This window comes from Vanessa atalanta, chromosome 10, assembly GCF_905147765.1.
Source record: "Vanessa atalanta chromosome 10, ilVanAtal1.2, whole genome shotgun sequence".
Classification (NCBI taxonomy): Eukaryota; Metazoa; Arthropoda; class Insecta; order Lepidoptera; family Nymphalidae; genus Vanessa; species Vanessa atalanta.
In genome coordinates this window covers 2,163,650-2,182,012 of record NC_061880.1, presented here as the reverse complement: position 1 = coordinate 2,182,012, position 18,363 = coordinate 2,163,650, and the positions used below count along the sequence as shown (strand labels likewise).

The following is an 18,363-nucleotide window of genomic DNA, read 5'->3' as shown; positions in this document are numbered from 1 at the left end:
GCGGGAAAACTTGTCCTAAATATAGTGTCGAGATTATTTCTGACTTCACGTGTCGCGCTATCCCAAAATCTAAACACATTACGACTATTCTGTATACGATTTGAACGTTTATTGTGTGAATCAAACGGTCCTTAACGAATTAATTACAATAATAATTAAACGAAGTAAAGAGTTTTAAAATGTATATAAAATCTTTTTTGTGCTGTGATAACTTTAATGTGATTTATATATGAATATAAAATGATTGATTTAAAAGTATTATTTACGGTGCTGATGATAGCACAATGTGCTTTATCAAATCAACCAAATGTGGGTAAGTACGTGGTACCAATACTAATCAATTAAGGAAATATATAGTTTTTTTTTACCTAAATACGACGTAGCCACAAGAAAACAGTCGAAGGTATTATATTAAATGTTTTCAGCAAAATGTTTTGGCTTAATAAATTGCTTGGTTGAGTGTAATCTGGCTATAAAAAGTTTCAGTAGAAATTCGTTGAAAAAGGACCATATGATCATATTATTGTTAATATTTGTATAAAATTCAATCTTATATAAATAAATAAATAAATAAATATTAGACAACATCACATACATATGTATGTTGTGTTGTAATTATTGATGACAAATGAATAAGTGAAATTTTGTTTTTATCGTATTTGTTTTTATTTGGCTAAGCTACAAACAACACATGCACGTGATACAATATCCGTGTGTTTTTAGACATTTTAAATACTATATTATTTATACGTTTATAAAAACAGATGTGTCAATTTTAATTAATTTATAACTGTGACATGATTTATTTATAAATTTTCAGTTATGATTTTTTCATTGCGTTAAGCTGCACTAAATACTAACTGAATTTTCAGGTGGTATTTTTTACAGTAACGATGAAGATCTAAAAGTCGCTATGAGTGTGAGCGCAAAATTATTTAACTTGACGGCTATCATAAAAGAGGTCAGCAAACGAGGGGACATCCTTGAGATAACTGGTCACGTCTGCGATCTAGCTGAAGTAAGACACGGTCTGCTATTCCATTTCTTGTATCTGTAAAATAAACATCTCGTTTTATACTTAACTTTGGAATTAAAAAGTATCTTTGAAAAGTAAACCCACTGGAAGACATTCTTAACAGAAGATTACAGTCCTGCCTTAAATCGGTTATATTTCCGACTTTGATGTAAATCAATTCGAGGAAACCTGCATGTGAACAGGAGAAAATGAGTTCGCCCAACATTGAGATATTTAAGGAATTTATTTTACTTTTATAATAACGAAAATTTTGCATCACTTTAATGTCCAATCCACCCAATCCTTAAGCATTATTAATAATATTGGTATATTTTTTTTCATAATTTTACTGTTATAACGTTAAATATACTACGGGCAGTACTTTGGTAAGTCTTTCTGCAAGCCCGTCAGGGTAGGTAGCATCAACGCACATTCCCAAGGTCAACGGCGCATTGGTGATGCGAGGAATGTTTATATGACGTGTCTATTAGTTTTTACAGTACTAAGTCTTTAGTCAATAATGGACACAGAAAGCCTATGATATAAAGAAAGAGACATTGAGAACCAATATTTAGAAATAGTATTCAAAAATCATATCGAGTATACAATAGTGAATCTCAAACATTGAACAATAACCAGCGTTCGCACCGATATTGAAAATTGTGAAAACTTTATTGTACGAAGTTGCACGCTTCGAACATTTTTTTTTGTCTACCCTTATACCAATTTTTTGTATTCATAAATGAACTGTTTTGTATTTGCTTGTTTATACATTTATAGATAACTAGTCTTTGTCCGCGACTTTATGTGCGGTTGAGAGTGGCCATCAAAGGTTTTAGTTGTAAAAAAGGTAACCTATGTCCTTCATTGGGGTTCAAACTTTATCAAATTAGATTCTGTGGGTTAGCTGTGATACCGTAACAAACAGACATAATTACTATTGCAATCAGTATGTTAGTATAGATAACGTAGGAATAGTTCATCGACATTTGGAAAAGATGCCAAAATATAAATCACATCTGGTTTGTTATTTGCAGAAAGGCGTTGTTGGAATTATTGATGGATTAGGTGGCAAAGCGACGGAACACTTACAGGGAATATGTGACATCTTGGAGCTTCCTCTTATTAATATTCAGCACAACGACTTATACGTGAAGAACTGGTCGCTCATCAATCTATACCCAAGCCCGGTAGCTTTCAATATGGTAAGAACATTATAGATCATAAAACTGATTACACATGGTACTTATTATTATTGTCAAGATATTATAATAGTTACAAAAGAATCTACTAGTTTTTATTAGAATTACTTGGTGGTAGGGCTTTATGCGAGCCCGTCTGGGTAGCTACCACTCACCCATCAGATATTCTGCCGCCAAGCGGTACTACTTGATATTGTCGTGTTCCGGTTTGAAAGGTGAGTGAGCCAGTGTAACTACCGACACAGGGGTCATAAAATCTTAATGCCCAAGATTAGTGGGGCATTTGTGAAGTAAGGGATGATCAATATTTCTAACAGTGCCAATGTTAAGTGGTTACCATAGGGGTGGTGGTGACCACTTAACATCAGTTGGCCCATTTGCTGGTTCGCTTACCTATTACATGATAAAAAAAGCAAAAGTCTGGTCTAGTGGCTAGATAAGAACCTGCACATCCAGAGGCCCTGTGGTTAATCACCAGGTCGTGCTGATAAAGCACGTCATGATGAATTTAACCATATTCATCCCTAATAAATATGTTGTCAAAGATATTATTTATATGACAACAAAACATAACTAAGTCGGTACCATAAAATTAATTGTTTTTGCTTTCCAGGCTTTAGAACAATTAATAATAAAAAAGGAGTGGTTAAACTTCACGTTGTTGTACGTTAAGGGCTACAGTCTGTCACAGGTTCAAAGTTTGATGAAAATGGGTCACCCTACCGAGCGGGTTACCGTCACGGTGCGGGAATTGAGTGGCAAGGACTACAGGTACTATTATTAACGCTTGAGATACAAATTGTAATTTGATGCCGTTGCCAATTTCCTTCTTTATTCGATAGTTCCTTTGAAAATTAACTTATCACTCTCTAATTTAATAAGACTCTAAAGAAAACTATAATGCATTTCGTTAACATTGACGTTTCCATTTAAACTATGGAATTGCTTTATTTTAAAGGCTTTATCAAAGTTGCAAACTGGAGGGATTTGTAAAAAAATATAATTAAAAAAGTTCTTTTTTTTTAAATTAGTATTTTTTTTTTTAAATTACTGTTTAAAACATATCTCCCATTCGCTTTATGTAATTTGATAGTGGAGGTAGGCTCAGTACTTAACTCATTAATTACTAGTCAATTATTTTCGGCTTCAGATTTTGATCCCAGGTTCGAATCCGTGATCAACAATAAAGTTATCAAGTTCTTCAGTCCAAAAATTGTTAATATTAGCCTAGAGATAGAATGTTTGTGGTACTGTCATCCTATGCCTCAGAAAATAAGTAAAAGCGTTGGTACTACGTTTTATCTTTCCGGCATATCAGCTGGCCCATCGGAATATTACAGTAAGGAAATTGGGACTGCACGTGTGTTTTGAATACACGTGTGCACTTTAATTGTTCCTACGTTGTTGGCTTTTTTTAGCGTCATAATTATAACCAAATATGTATTTAAGGGAAGTGTTAATAAACACGAAAAAGAGTGGCCACACAAACTTCGTCGTGGACTGCCCGTCAGGTCACTTGGAACAGATCCTGAGGCACGCGCAGCATGTCGGCCTAATGGCGGACGAACATTCATATGTCTTCGTGTCGCCCGATTTGTTTACTCTGGACTTGCATCGGTATAGATATGGTGGTGTTAACATGACAGGTATGAAACATACATTCAATAAACCAGCAACTAGGACAACAATTCCTATCACCGATAGACTTTCTACTTATTTACATAAGAAATAGAATATTTCTCTTTCGACAACGGAGACGTCGCGTCGTTAAAAATAGATTTATCTAGATATTACTTTAGATCTCAAATTTTCAGTATAGGAAGTAGTCCACGATCATAGGAAAGAACTTAATAAAATTATTTTTATTGCTCGATTATTTTGGATTTTTATTTCGATAGCCTCAAGATTATTGTCTTTATTCTAAAATAATCGTAAATTCTCAAACGACCATTATGGAATTTTGTATACACGCTATCAGGGATACAAAAAACCTCATAGGATACTAAATACCTAACCTTACTTTCTCACACGTGAGCGGATAATCATTATTGCAAATTTGAAGAAAACTTGTATTAAATCACGTGCATCGAAAATTTTATATTCTTCTCCTTTTTCTATTTTTTTTTTATTGGTCTACTAAAACTTGTCAATGGCTACCAAACAACAATAAGAAAATAGATTGTCAAACAGACGGGAAAATGTTCTGAACTGTTTTATATATAGATAAATAACAAATGGAACTTATTCTATAAATTTACTTGGCAGGGCTTCCTACAAGCCCTCTGGGTAGGTACCATCTAATAATTATTACTGTTATGTTCCGGTTTGAAAATATGTGATCCAATGTAACAGACACTAGGGACGTAACATCTTAGTTCTCAAGGTTGATGGCGCATTGGTGATGCAAGGAATGGTTAATATTTCTCTCAGCGCCAATATTTATAGGCGTTAGTAAACATTTACTGTCAGTTGGCATATTTGGCAGTCCGCTCTACCTATTACATAAAAAAGTTAAACGTTACAAATAAATAAATAATATTATAAATTAACTGTTGAGTCATTGGCGCATTGACCTTAAAACTGTTAGCAATTTTTATAGTTACCATTGCTTACAATTCCCTAAGAACTCATTAAGGACTAATGTGTCGACAAAAACATAACTTTTGCTTCTTAACAAAAGGATAACGGTCAAGTTTGTTGTCGGGAACACGCGTTTGTGATAAAACTTCCTGTAATTAACTTGAGCCGCAAACAAAAATGTACACATGTGTTAGGTAACTGTTAATTATTTTCTGAACAATCGTAATAGTTCCGAACAAATAATTTTCCAACTATTTTACTAAATATATTGTAAGTACTGAAAAAAATATCTAATAAAATAAAATAATACAATTTAATTTAATTTTATTTTATTTTATATCTAAACATTTTATGTAAATTATAACTGCGACCGTGCCTTAACGTTTTCACTGAGTCAAGTTAAAGTTGATATCGTTCGTGTCTTCTGATTGATAGAGGAGATGAATAATGTTTAGAATTTCCGCAGTGCTGAGTAGTTGGCCGTTGCAACTAAACTCTTGTGAGATTTTTTAACTTTGCCAATTAATCTCAGAAAACAAAACAAAAGGTTGGTTGAGGATATATTGCAATCATCAATTCAGAACTTAAAGGGAAGCAACAGAAGCAAATACAAACGACCGATGATTGCGGGTTCAATCCGAGGGTAGCACAACTGTTTTCATGTGCTTAATTTGTGTTTATAATTCATCTCGTGCTCGGCGGTGAAGGAAAACTTCACATGTGGCTAATTTTAACGAAATTCTATCACATGTGAATTCCACCAACCCGCATTGGAGCAGCGTGGTGGAATATGCTCCATACCTTCTCTTCAAAGGGAGAGGAGGCCTTAGCTCAGCAGTGGTAAATTTACAGGCTGTTAATGTAATATAATGTAAAAATAAATATATATATATATGATATTGAATTTATAGAAAAGATTAACTACCCAGTTTATAGCCAGTTTTTCTCGGTAGAATCTACACTCAGTAGTGACGATAGCTTTTATTTTATATTATATTCCTTAAATGATAATTCTACTGGAAGTTATAAAGAAGTTTGTATTCTATATGATACCTTAACAAAATAAATCTTTATTTGATCGAATCTCTTTCACATGTATCACATTATTGTGTGTTAATTTAATATAAGTTTTAATAAAATATGTACACATGTATGAATATTTTAATGTATTCAGCATTAGAAAGGAAGTCAATTTTAATTAATAATAGACAAAGTTAAAATTAAAATTATATATACCCAAATAATACATTTATAGACTCATAAATTTAGGAATTCTTAGTTATGCTTTTATTTATCCCACATACTATTACAGTTTTTGCACGTCATAAGATTCTGAAGACAATACTAATTCTACTAACGAATTGTCACCTTATCGCAATTGAAGTCGAGCGAACCTCGACAATCGAAACTTTTTCAGATAATTTTAACTTTGCACATTTTTTTAATCTTATGTACGTAAGAACTATAGAGACTCCTTCCCACCCCCTTGTAAGAAAACATAAGACATGGTCGACACCCGCCCCCACCCCTAAATCGTCTTACGTAATAAATGAATGGCCCCATATAAACAATCCAGTAGCGGTTCGGTTGAAATTGGCCCCCAGTAGCGTCAGCACCACCAACACTCAATCTACTTTTAAGAATAATAATATTTAAGTAAATAAATGCCATTGACATTTCCAGGGTTTCAGTTAGTTGATCTACTAAAGAATGAACAGTTAAATGAATTCATTTCATTCTACAATGAGGAGTCAGGGGAATCGTTAGCGCCAGAAAATTTGAAGATTAAGGTTGTACTTATTCACGATGCCATTTTTATGTTATATCAAGCAATGACAAAAGTGACTGTGGTACCGACGAGTCTTAGTTGTGACAGCTACGAATCCTGGACGTACGGCACTACTTTGCTTAACGTTATGAAAACGGTAAGTAAGATAAGTAAATGTAGGTAGATTAATGCTTAAAATATCCTGATAGCTCTTCGATAGATATCTTGGAGTCAACTAGTTTGATTTGAAAAACATATTTTTTTCTGCGTATAGCCCATTCGTTGACAAGAACACGAAATTTACGCTTGTCACATCAAAATTCTTAATTAAAAACGCAATGCAAACAATATATAATAAAGTTTTATATATGCTATAAGTTAGATTACAATAAAATGTTTCCATATATAGATGGAGACATTTTATTGTATATGTCATAAATTTGGTTCCAGAACAAAATTGAAGGTATTACTAGAAATATGATTTTCGATGGTTTCGGTCAAAGAAATAACGTTACAATGGACATATTGGAGTTAACACCGGCTGGTAATCAGACTGTAAGTCTATTTGTCGATTCATTTCTATATTTTGAATATCGAATTCAAATTTATTTATGTAATTTTCATCAGATAGGTACATGGAAATACGACGAGCTTATTATGTCAAGGCCATTCGTAACGGCCGCTGAAATCGCAGCGGAAACGATTATGAGGAATAAAACGTTTAAAGTGTTAATTTCTAAGGTAAATATAATTAAAATATTTTCTTAATGTGTTAGGCATTATTACAGGATGCTATCCTTTGCTTATTTAATTTTAAGTCAAGTAACGTACGACCTCTAAATGTTCCACGGCTGAGCTTTGGCTTCTAGCTTCTTCCGGCTTATTTGAAACTGCTCTATTACTGGTTCGTTCATGTAGATATGGGGCAGACTTTAATTCGCCAATTTGAATTGAACACATAAAACAATCAATTGTGCTTGCCCGGGTTTGAAACGATTCGATTTAAATTACCTTGTTCATCTCGGTTCATTTTGTATTGAATATATCAAATAAATCAAAATCAGAACGGCTACGTAATGTCCCCAAAATTCTGGCAACATTGCCTCGATGTAATTTCATTTCGAATTGTTCATTTGTTTTGTTGGCTGAGTAGGTCATGCTGTGGTATCACTTGGCTCGTTCAACCTTGTCAATATAACAAATATATCTCTTACAGACCGCACCATATGGTTACGAAAAAAAATCCTCCGATCATTTAGAAGGCAATGACAGATATGAAGGATTTACAATAGATCTGATTGAAAAAATCGCCGACATATTGGGTTTTAATTATGACTTTGAACTTGAAGATGACTACGGTGGCTTGAATCCGACTACTCATAAATGGACTGGCATGATAGCAAAGCTAAATGATGAAGTAAGAAAAATTGTCTAAGTATTTAACAAAAATAAATGAAACCTAATAAAAAATCTAACAAATATAGGCCTTGATTGGGAAGTCACTGGACCCTAATTTTTTTTAATGATATATGTAGGGGGATGATCAATTGGGCCACCTGATGGTAAGTGATCAGCGCCACCCATAGACAATGGCGCTGTAAGAAATAAAAATCATTCCTTCCATTGCCAATGCGCGTTATGTCCCTTGTAGGTACACTGGCTCACTTACGCTTCAAGCTGGAACACAAGGTAAAATATCTGATGAGTGAGTTGGTACCTACTTCAACGGGCTTGCATAAAGCCCTACTAGCACGTAATATTTACCACCAAGTAAATGAAAGACTTATTTGGTGGAGTTTCCTAGTTTACAGTTTGTACAGAGCATCTTTCATGTGTGTAACGTATCGTACATCAATAAATAGTGTTATTATATTTTATAAATAACTTGTATATTTTTAATGCAATCAATAGAATATTTACAGAGCTCATGTAAAATCGATAGTCTCAGTTTAGTCTGGCAGATTGGAATAAAGCCGATAGATGATTACAATATTTTTTTAACGCATTATACGCGTCCATCAATATCATTACCCGCTTAACGCCTCAAAGATCCGCATAGGGTCTGGAAACAAATTATTTCTTCGGATATTATATTTTTAAGTGATTTAAACGTAGTTGATTTTTTTTATTACAGAAAGCAGATTTCGCTATTTGTGACTTTACTATAACAGCAGAGAGACAGAGTGCAATTGACTTTTCTACGCCGTTCATGACATTGGGTATTGGTATACTTTATAAAGAACCAAGTAAACAGCCACCTGAAATGTTTTCTTTTATGGCCGTATTTTCTAAGGAGGTGAGGTATTTAAATCATGTCAATGACCTTTTATAATAATTTGTAAATGTGATAAAGCTTAAATTTTGTTGAGCAATTTGGAAGCAATTTATTTTGGGTTGGTTGATTGGACCACTCACGTGGTTAATTTCAATTTACGACACCTACATGCAAGCTCCTTCAAAGTTACTTAAACTAATGAGCGAGAGAGGCATTATAACAACAAGTAATATATTTAATCAAAATAGAGCGTTAAAAAAGAACATACATTCTGCATTTTAAGGTTTATTTTTAAATTTCGAATGTACTCGTATATATGAATGAATAAATTTTAAAAATCGGTACCAATCGTATACTATACCATTAAACCAAACAAAAAAAATGGTTTCTAATTTCGTTAACAAATGACGTAGCTCTGAGGTAACATTTAAAAAAATACCACTTATTTGAGAACCTCAGAAATGCGGTCTCCGGTTTAGACTACACGTTCTATTTACTGAGCATTCTCGGCTCAATTTCTTTCGTCTTGAACTTGTCAATAACTTTTATGATTAAAGACATATTTATCTAATTCATCGTTCAAATTTCTAAAGAAAAGTTTGTGAAAGATTTTGACGTATAGACTCCTTTTTATTATTGATGAGTTGGGTCCATAACTTTTGTATGTCATGTCATATTTAGTTTTGGATACACACTTATTTATAAGAAGGACCTTTATCGAAGTGAAATACTTAAGACAAACTACAAGATAACAAATTGCATTCCTCATTTCAATTCCACCAGAGACTTAACAGTTTATTGTTATTGTAAAAATCACCTAATAATAATTAGTCGCAACCAAATAATATAATTATGTATATATGTAAATCGCGGCAAGATAACCTTGTTGATAAGTTGGCTAGCTCATACTGCTTCAGATCTGGGTTTAAATTCCGATTTTCTGATAAGTATAGTAGTCAGTAGCTCTGATATAGTAAAATTGGCATATTAACATTCCGGTGCGTGACCCACAAAAACCTGTTGATCATTTCTGATTGTCTGATCTTTCCTGTCGTGATACCTGACCTATATGACCTTATAAGATCAAAGGAATAGTTTAGAACACAAATAAAAACGCGAAATAAAAAAAAAAAATTGTAACAAATTTATAACTTTTTATAATTTCAGGTGTGGTATTATATGATGTTCGTACAAATCGGCTTGGGGGTCATTATGATATTCGTGGGTCGGATCTCTAATAAGGAATGGCAGAATCCTGTACCTTGTATAGAACAGCCGGAGGAGTTAAGCAATCAGTTTAGTTTTGCGAACTCAGTGTGGCTTATCATTGGATCTGTTATGCAACAAGGTTCTGAAATCGCTCCCATGTAAGTATAGATTTTTTATGTACAATAAATTGAATAGTATACATTAGTATTTTCCCAGAAATTGTGACGTACATTCTATTATCACTAGGAACAAGAATAAACTTGTTACTCCAAGTACCCGATTACACAGGGTTAGTAACTCTTTTTTGGGGCAATGTATACGTTTTTACAACAGGATCCCAGAAAACGTTCAAAATTATTCAATTATAAAATTCAAAAGAATCGTTAAAGAGCGTTTGTGTTCTAAAGGATATTACAACACTAATGACTTTTCAGTTGAGTGCACACCTTGGAAATGAAATGATCGCCTCCAGGCTGTTTCAAATAACTAAAATATAATTATCATTGTACATACAAAATGGTTAAAAAAATATATATATATCCCGCTGAGTTTCTTCTCAGGTCCGAGGTGTTAAATTCCGAACCGGTGGTAGATTTTTGACAATCAATAAGCAAGTGTAAACACTTCTATATTGAATAAAGATTTTTGACTTTGACTTTGACTATGTACTGAGTTTTTTGTTCAGTTGAATCTTCACTTCTAATCAGTTTTAGATTAATAGTCATTTTAATATGTATAATAACGAATCGTATTTTATAATTACTTGAATGGGATTTTTTTTTTGTAATAGTAATACCGGCAAATGATCCTAATGTTAAGTGGTCAGCACCGCTCATAGACATTGGCACTATGAGAAATATTAACCATCCCTTAAGTCGCCAACACGGCAACAACCTTGGGAACTAAGATGATATGTCTCTTGTGCCTGTAGATACACTGGCTCACTCACCCTTCAAACCGGAACACAACAATACCAAGAATTTTGCTTGGCGGCCGAATATTTGATAAGTGACTGGTACCTAACCAGACAGGCTTGCTCAAAGTTCTACCACCAAGTAACAATATTGTAAAATTTATTTTCGTATAAATTCGTTATCAGTGTTACATAATAAATGACAATTTTACAATAATTGTTTTTTTTTCTAGCGCATTGGCTCCCCGTATAATAACAAGTGTATGGTGGTTCTTCACGATGGTTATGGTTGCTTCTTACGTAGGCACGCTCGTAGCTTTTCTTACCGTCGAAAAGAATGTACTGCCGTTTGAAAATGTTAAAGAACTTTACGAACACAAATCTATTTCCTACGGAGCTAAGAGCAAGGGATCTACAATATCATTTTTCAGGGTTTCGTATATTTTGTTTACCTATTTTTAAAAATATTTAACGAGTACTTATTATATATCACTAACAAATTATTATTTTCCTATAAGTAAACATAATATAGTATAATTGTTACCTCATACATGACTTCGAAACAAAACTTCAGATACTTTTGTTTCGAACGCTTTTTAATTACGCCTCGTAAGCCATTCTATCGCCAGCAAGTGAATCGTTTTTTTCTGGAAGTCATAAAATAAAGAAAAAAAAATCAAGCTTAACACTAAGGCCTGATCTGCGATTGAGGAGAAGGTTAGGAGTTAATTCCACAGCGCTGCTCCAATACGGTTTAATGGTTACACGAGGCAGATTTTCAACCAACTCATTCAGGTTTCCTCACGATTCGTTTTTTATAATACAGGTTGGCGGATATACATCACTAATGTGACACCAACCTTGGGAGCTAAGATTTTATGCCCCATATGGCTTTAGTTACACTGGCTCACTCACCCTTTAAACTGTAACGCAAACATACTATATATTGTTATCTACCTAGGCGGGTTTCCACAAAACTCTACGACCAAGTGGTATTTCTCTTATCGCCAAGCAAATAAATTATACATACAAATTAAGCACATGAATGGGGTGATTCGCCGGGGTTTAACAAATAACCATCGATTGAGATTCAGGAGTTCCATCAACCATATCTTTGTATGTAGTTATCGGACATAATCTTTCTAATTTAATGTAAATTTTAAGAACTCATCTGTTCCTGAGTATAAAAAAATGTACGAAAAAATGGAGAAAAACGGTTGGCTCGTGGCCGATAATGACATAGGAGTTAAATTGTAAGTAGTTTTTGTAATAACTATAAATTAATCATGTAATTTCAATATAAAATGTACACAGACGTGGCTTTCTTTGTATCTTGCCTGGTTATTATTATTTCAATTTTTTTAATTATTTTTATCTTAGCTTATTATTATCGTTATTTTGGAGATTTCATGGGCCATTTTGACTTTGTTATTTTACAGAGCAGAGACAAAGACATATGCATTCTTCATGGAATCTACTTCCATAGAATATACCACGCAGAGACACTGTGATCTACTCCAAGTGGGTGGATTGCTTGACTCCAAGAGTTATGGAATTGGTATGAAAAAAGGTAATAATAATTATTTTATAAAATTCAGTAAATATTTTAACAAGATTATGATAAGTAAATTATTTCAGGGTCCCCTTATAAAAAATACATTGACGAAGCTTTGTTGAAACTTAAAGAGAGCGGTGAGATTAAAAAGTTAAAGGATTTATGGTGGAAAGAAAAAATGGGAGGGGGGAAATGTAGTGTAAGTCCATATTGTCTAATACTAGTAACCCATCCCGGCTTCGCACGGGTGCAATGCTGATAATAAGTATACTACAGAATGTCTTTATAGACAACGTTTACCGGTTTTTCAGTCAGTTCAGGACCATATTGATCTATATTAAATGCACAATTTATTTAAGGTACTTATTTAGGATAAGGATTAATTCTGTATTGCTAAAAACGCTTCGTAAATAAGTCATTATTTTTCGTAAAAAGTAAAGTATAAAAATGTTTATCCCTAAGAGATAGACATATACCATCGCAGACGTTTTTGTAAGCCTTCAATATACCGTAAATACACTCCTGCTAGGCAACGATCTTGTCTCGTCTTCATGAGTACCACACATCTTTCACGCTAATTTCCTGACGACGTGTTACCTTCAATGAGAAGGGATGAATTATGCTTGGTTATTTCCTATTGGTGGCTTTAACATATCTTAAGAAATAGTGTAATTTGAATTTTTCCAACATAGACCAAGTTATACAGATACAAGTTGGATCGGCTTTTTTTTCAAAATATATCAAAGAAATCATAATACCGGGTATTATCTAGTAATATTGAGGGTGGTGGTGTTATAGAATTGGTAGGCGAGTAAATAGGCTACTTGATGGTACCATCGCCCAGAAACATTGGTGCTGTTAGAAGTATTAATCGACAAACATACATCGTCAATGTGCACTCAACCTTGGGAAACCATATATTGTTCCACGACCCATTTGTAATGAGTGGTTGGTACCTACCAAGACAAAGCCCTACCAGTGAAATATTTAGAACGTAATTTATTTTTATTATACACATTTAATCCTTGGATGAGTCAAAAGCAGATGGGATTTAATGACAATTCTCTACATATAAAAATATTTATTACTTTGCAATGTCGATTTTAAGGCTGATTGAAGTAGATGATGATAAATTATATTATTTTGTATATATTATTATGTATATGATGATATTATTTTGTAGAATACTTCTATAGTCATATATTAGTCTACGAAACCATATATCAGTTTACGTAAATCCAAAGTATTGGGGTCCATGAAGGGTTCATCGACCTTAAAAATATAGATTAAAAAAAAATCTACTGCTCATTATATAATTAACTTTAAGAGGACAGTCCTTGCGGAACGCTAAAATAGCGCTTACTATTTTCAAAATACCTTAAAACTGGATCATTGATTATGGATAAAAAAATACATTCAGTATGTGAATAGATATATCTCAAGTTTCACCGGATTATATATATAAAATATATATCAATAACTTAGTAAATTCATCGTCAACATCACTCCAAATACTGAAATCGCCTTTTCTATTAACATTTTTAAGCTATTTAGCGGCTAGTTTATACATGTATTTTTGGTTAAATGGGGACACAAAAGTGTAAATAATAAATTCACCATGTTCAATTTCTATTATATAACACAATATTATAGTAATTTTTATTTAAATATTGCTTACTTTTTGGCATTCGTCGTCCATACTATTTAGTATGAAGAAAATAATTTGACGGTTTTGACTTATTATTCGACATTTCTGTCAATAAATTTTCAGTCCCTCCCCAGAGCCCAAGGTACGGTAAGGAGAGCACGTCAGTTTTTATTTCGAGCTGAGTCTTATAATTACGCGAAACGTCTACGCACACATAGATAAGTTAGCATAAGGGTGGGTGTCGTTTGATGCAATTGTTAATTTTTACTTTTTATAATAGTTTTGGACTTTTTTGTAACAAACTATAATATATTTGTTACACTTAAGTACATAAACTAGGTAAATGCGATAATTAATCACATAGTAAGAAAAATCAAATCTAAAAAGTGTACGAAGGGTAACCTCTTTCCCCTAATGTCGAATTAAAAGTATAAAATTGTAAGAATAAACATAGTGAATACCTGAATATACCTGAATGTAATGTAATGTTTGCACTATCCTGCTTATTTTTTTCTCTAAATTCGAAATTTAAAACAAACGCCAATTCATACTATTACTCATGTCGCTTAGTTCGTCTGGTTAATTTCTAATTATTTAAATGCTTTATTAAAATAGTGCATAGTGCTAAGAAAAAACGGTTGATATACAGTCCATTGTGTATTGTCGCTATACTTAGTACCTTTCATGACCAGATACCGCCAACGGCCCACCCCCCTGATTTTTGTGTAATATAAAATAATTTTAATTGAATTTTTTCATAAAAATACGTAATTAAATTTTTAATAATAAAGACTTGTTTAACCAAGAAAAAGTATTTTGTCTTTAGTTTTTTGTTCGTTAAAAAAAATATTTGATTAATATTTACCTATTTTTATTTATAAAATTTACGTTCTTTACGCCCTAATTCGGTATACCTTCCAACCTTAAAATATCCAGAAAATATTAATTGTTTAGTTAGACAAATGCGGTTGAAACAATAAAAATCATAATGTATATTAAGCATCTTAATGCACTCTGACCGCACCCTATGCAAACAAATAATTTATAATTGTGTTTGTGACAACCTTATAGCTAATACATTTATTAGGATAGTATTTAATTACGAGTAATTAAATGTATTTTTATAAATCCTACGCTATGAACGCGCAATGAAAATTTAATTTATTCGTTGCACCTAAAACAAGCAACTAATTGTCTCCGGGAATGCGTACGATACACTACACAATGCAACTGTATTATTGGAAAGTACCTATGTGTGTGTTGTAAAATAAATTCCCACGCTTACAAACTACGCTTTTAAGTTGTTGATATGATTTTTATTATTCTACTGTTTTTGTTTTTGTTACTAGTTTTTTGTTTTTTTTTTCGTTTATTTTTTTCATAATTGACGTATTTATTATTTTTTACAAATATGTAGGTAATATGTGGAACGCATATGAACGATTTGAGAAATTTTGTAGGTATTTAAAATAGAAGGGTTATGACAATAAACTGGAAATTAATAATATGCTAGTTTATTTATTTAAACATAATATGCTTAGAATAGTTTATATCCGTACTCGTATACTTTAGCAGCCTGTAAATTTCCCACTGCTGGGCCAAGGCCTCCTCTCCCTTTAAGGAGAAGGTTTGGAGCATATTCCGTATATATTGTCGTATACTGAAAATAAACATATTCTAAAGTAATTAAATGTAAAAAAAATAATAATAGTAATTAACGGAGCACCAATTTTTTTTTAACAAAACACCCGAATAGATCATATTTTTAAATTATCTCATTTTTTGTACTGCCATTCGATCGTGTCTATTATAAAAACATGTTTGTGTGTGTGTGTACGCATACTCTTGAAGGTTATCTTCGTTTCGCATATTATGTGCGCAAATGTTACACATTCTAGTACACACTGTATCCTTAACTGATTTGAGAAAGATAAACCTATGGTATACTTTGAGAATAAATGTCACATCTTATTTAGTATCTTCTAATTTATTCCATTAGGACAGATTTTACGAAAAGTAACAAACGTTTATAATTTCCATCCATTTTAGTCTATTCTACAAGACGAATCGACAATCAAAATGAGACTTTATATAGATACACTGTAGGTATAAAATTATTAAAAAATATTTTTCGCTTATTTTTTTTTTTTTTAATTTTATTATTTCAGGAGAAACGAGACGAAGAACAGAAACAATTGGGAATGAAGAATATGTTAGGAGCATTCGTAGTCCTCGGTGTGGGCTGTTTGATTGGCATATTAATTTCAACACTCGATATGTTGTGGGGTGTGTTCAAGAGATCTGTTAAATATAACGTAAGTTTAAATACTGACAATATTTTATATTATAATTTGGGCTCAGTACATTTCAGTGGTACTGTGAAAAACAAAAGTGTTAAAAACGTTGCAAGTCTTCGGACTCAAGTTGGAAATCGATGCAAGGAGTTTTAATACTTTTACCATGAATTTCCAAATGCAAGTCTTTTTTTATCTTGGATTTATTTTTACGAAATTAATTTTAAAATTTCTTCTCTATATACCATATTACAACGTATTTATGTTTATTTTTACAATTGTGATTTCGAATCTTACAAAACATTTTAATGGGACGCTTCTGAATTACGCTTCATACATAATAATAATTTCTTTATATTATAGTAACTTGACGTATGTTTTTCTTCTCTCATTATCTCCTCACTTATAACATAGAATTCTGCAGATTACTAAATTTAAATTATAAATTGATCTATTATATATTACTATTATTATGAAATTAAAAAAAGGAAAAATTAGATCCTGTTATAACATTAAAGTATTAATAATTATGTTCTTTAAAATATTCTTATGTCTTTTTCTCCAGACGACGTTCAAGTATGAGCTGGTAGAAGAGTTAAAATTTGCTCTCAAGTTCAACGGAGACATCAAGCCACTCAAGCGACCGCCTAAGACTGGTAGCGGAAGCGCCGAAGCCCTAGCTGAATTAGAAGGAAAGGATGATATAACATCACTTCGGTCCCTTCGCTCAGCCAAATCCAGCGACTCACACAGGACTCACCATTCTCATAATTCGAAGCATTCCTCTGGAGGCCTGAGCGTAGCATTTGCTCGACGCAGAGATTATTCTTAAAATATAAATAAAGTATATAATAATAATAATTGTAGTAATACAGATATTAAATAATAAACATTTAAATAAGTATATACAAATAAAAATTACAAAAAACGATCATACAAATCTTGACTTTCGCAATTCTGATTTCCTACTGATGCTTTGCTTTGGGTGCCATTTTTTATATATTAAATTCACATTTTTTAATATTTTTTTTTTTATAATTCCACCACTAGCTTATACTTCATGTGCAAATTAACGAATTAATTATTTACTTTTTTTTTCCTGAAACATTTTAAATTTGTTCTTTCATTGCAAACCTATTGATCAATGATAAAATATTTAATAAAAATATATTTATTGCAAAACGAAAAAAAAACGTATTATATATTACGTTGGTTACTTAACTAGGATAATCCGTGACTTTGGGAGTCAAGAATCCATTAGCTGACAATCTGATCTGATTTCGGAGCATTAAAGGGTTTAGCTTCCTTCGGGTGTTTATTTATTAAATTTTATATATGTGTCAGTTTGTCATATATGAGAAATATAAATAATATAAAAATACTGATACGTACTTTGTTCACAGTTTTTGGAAAACCCGTGTAAAATATAACATAAATATATATATATGGATTACATTAAACGAAATAAAAACTTAACTACAAAAAAGTTAAAAAAAACTATTCTTAAATTACCGTCCAAGAATAACAACCTTTCAAGGAGACGTTCCGAAACAATGTAGATGTAGTCTGGAGTTCACGACTTCTTCAGCAGACATACATACATATATATTGCAAATAAATACCAAATATCGATAAAAAAATGTTTTGAAATTACTGTTCAATTACGACTTTTGTGTTATCCCAAGAATTAATCAACACTTGTATCAAATGTGGTCAAATTTCACTTATTTTTCACGTACACAGTAAATTTTCATTCCTATAAATAATTTTATAATAAATATTGTAAAATGTTCGGTAATTTTGTTTAATTTCGTATACAGACAGTTATATTCGCTGTTGTCCGCGACTTGGCTCGCGTATTAGAAGTTGAACGTCAGGTTTATTAGACATAAAAAGTAGCCTCT

The 18,363-nt window shown here is 32.2% G+C and overlaps 1 protein-coding gene across 2 annotated transcripts; it reads left to right on the top strand.

The window, feature by feature from the left end:
• Nucleotides 1–130: 130 nt before the first annotated feature.
• On the top strand, nucleotides 131–17,298 carry LOC125066746 (glutamate receptor ionotropic, kainate 3-like). Of its 2 annotated transcripts, none has more exons than XM_047674992.1 (17): nucleotides 131–313; nucleotides 873–1,018; nucleotides 2,053–2,220; nucleotides 2,831–2,988; nucleotides 3,667–3,863; nucleotides 6,481–6,722; nucleotides 7,016–7,120; nucleotides 7,193–7,306; nucleotides 7,782–7,982; nucleotides 8,700–8,861; nucleotides 10,008–10,207; nucleotides 11,196–11,394; nucleotides 12,127–12,215; nucleotides 12,402–12,532; nucleotides 12,601–12,716; nucleotides 16,334–16,480; nucleotides 17,025–17,298. In XM_047674992.1, exons 1-17 carry the CDS (start codon nucleotides 241–243, stop codon nucleotides 17,289–17,291), a joined length of 2,715 nt encoding a protein of 904 aa, XP_047530948.1. In that variant the 5' UTR covers nucleotides 131–240; the 3' UTR covers nucleotides 17,292–17,298. The 2 variants fall into 2 exon arrangements, with proteins under 2 accessions (XP_047530948.1, XP_047530949.1); XM_047674993.1 differs by having other exon boundaries at nucleotides 160–313; nucleotides 889–1,018.
• The last annotated feature ends 1,065 nt before the right edge of the window (nucleotides 17,299–18,363 follow it).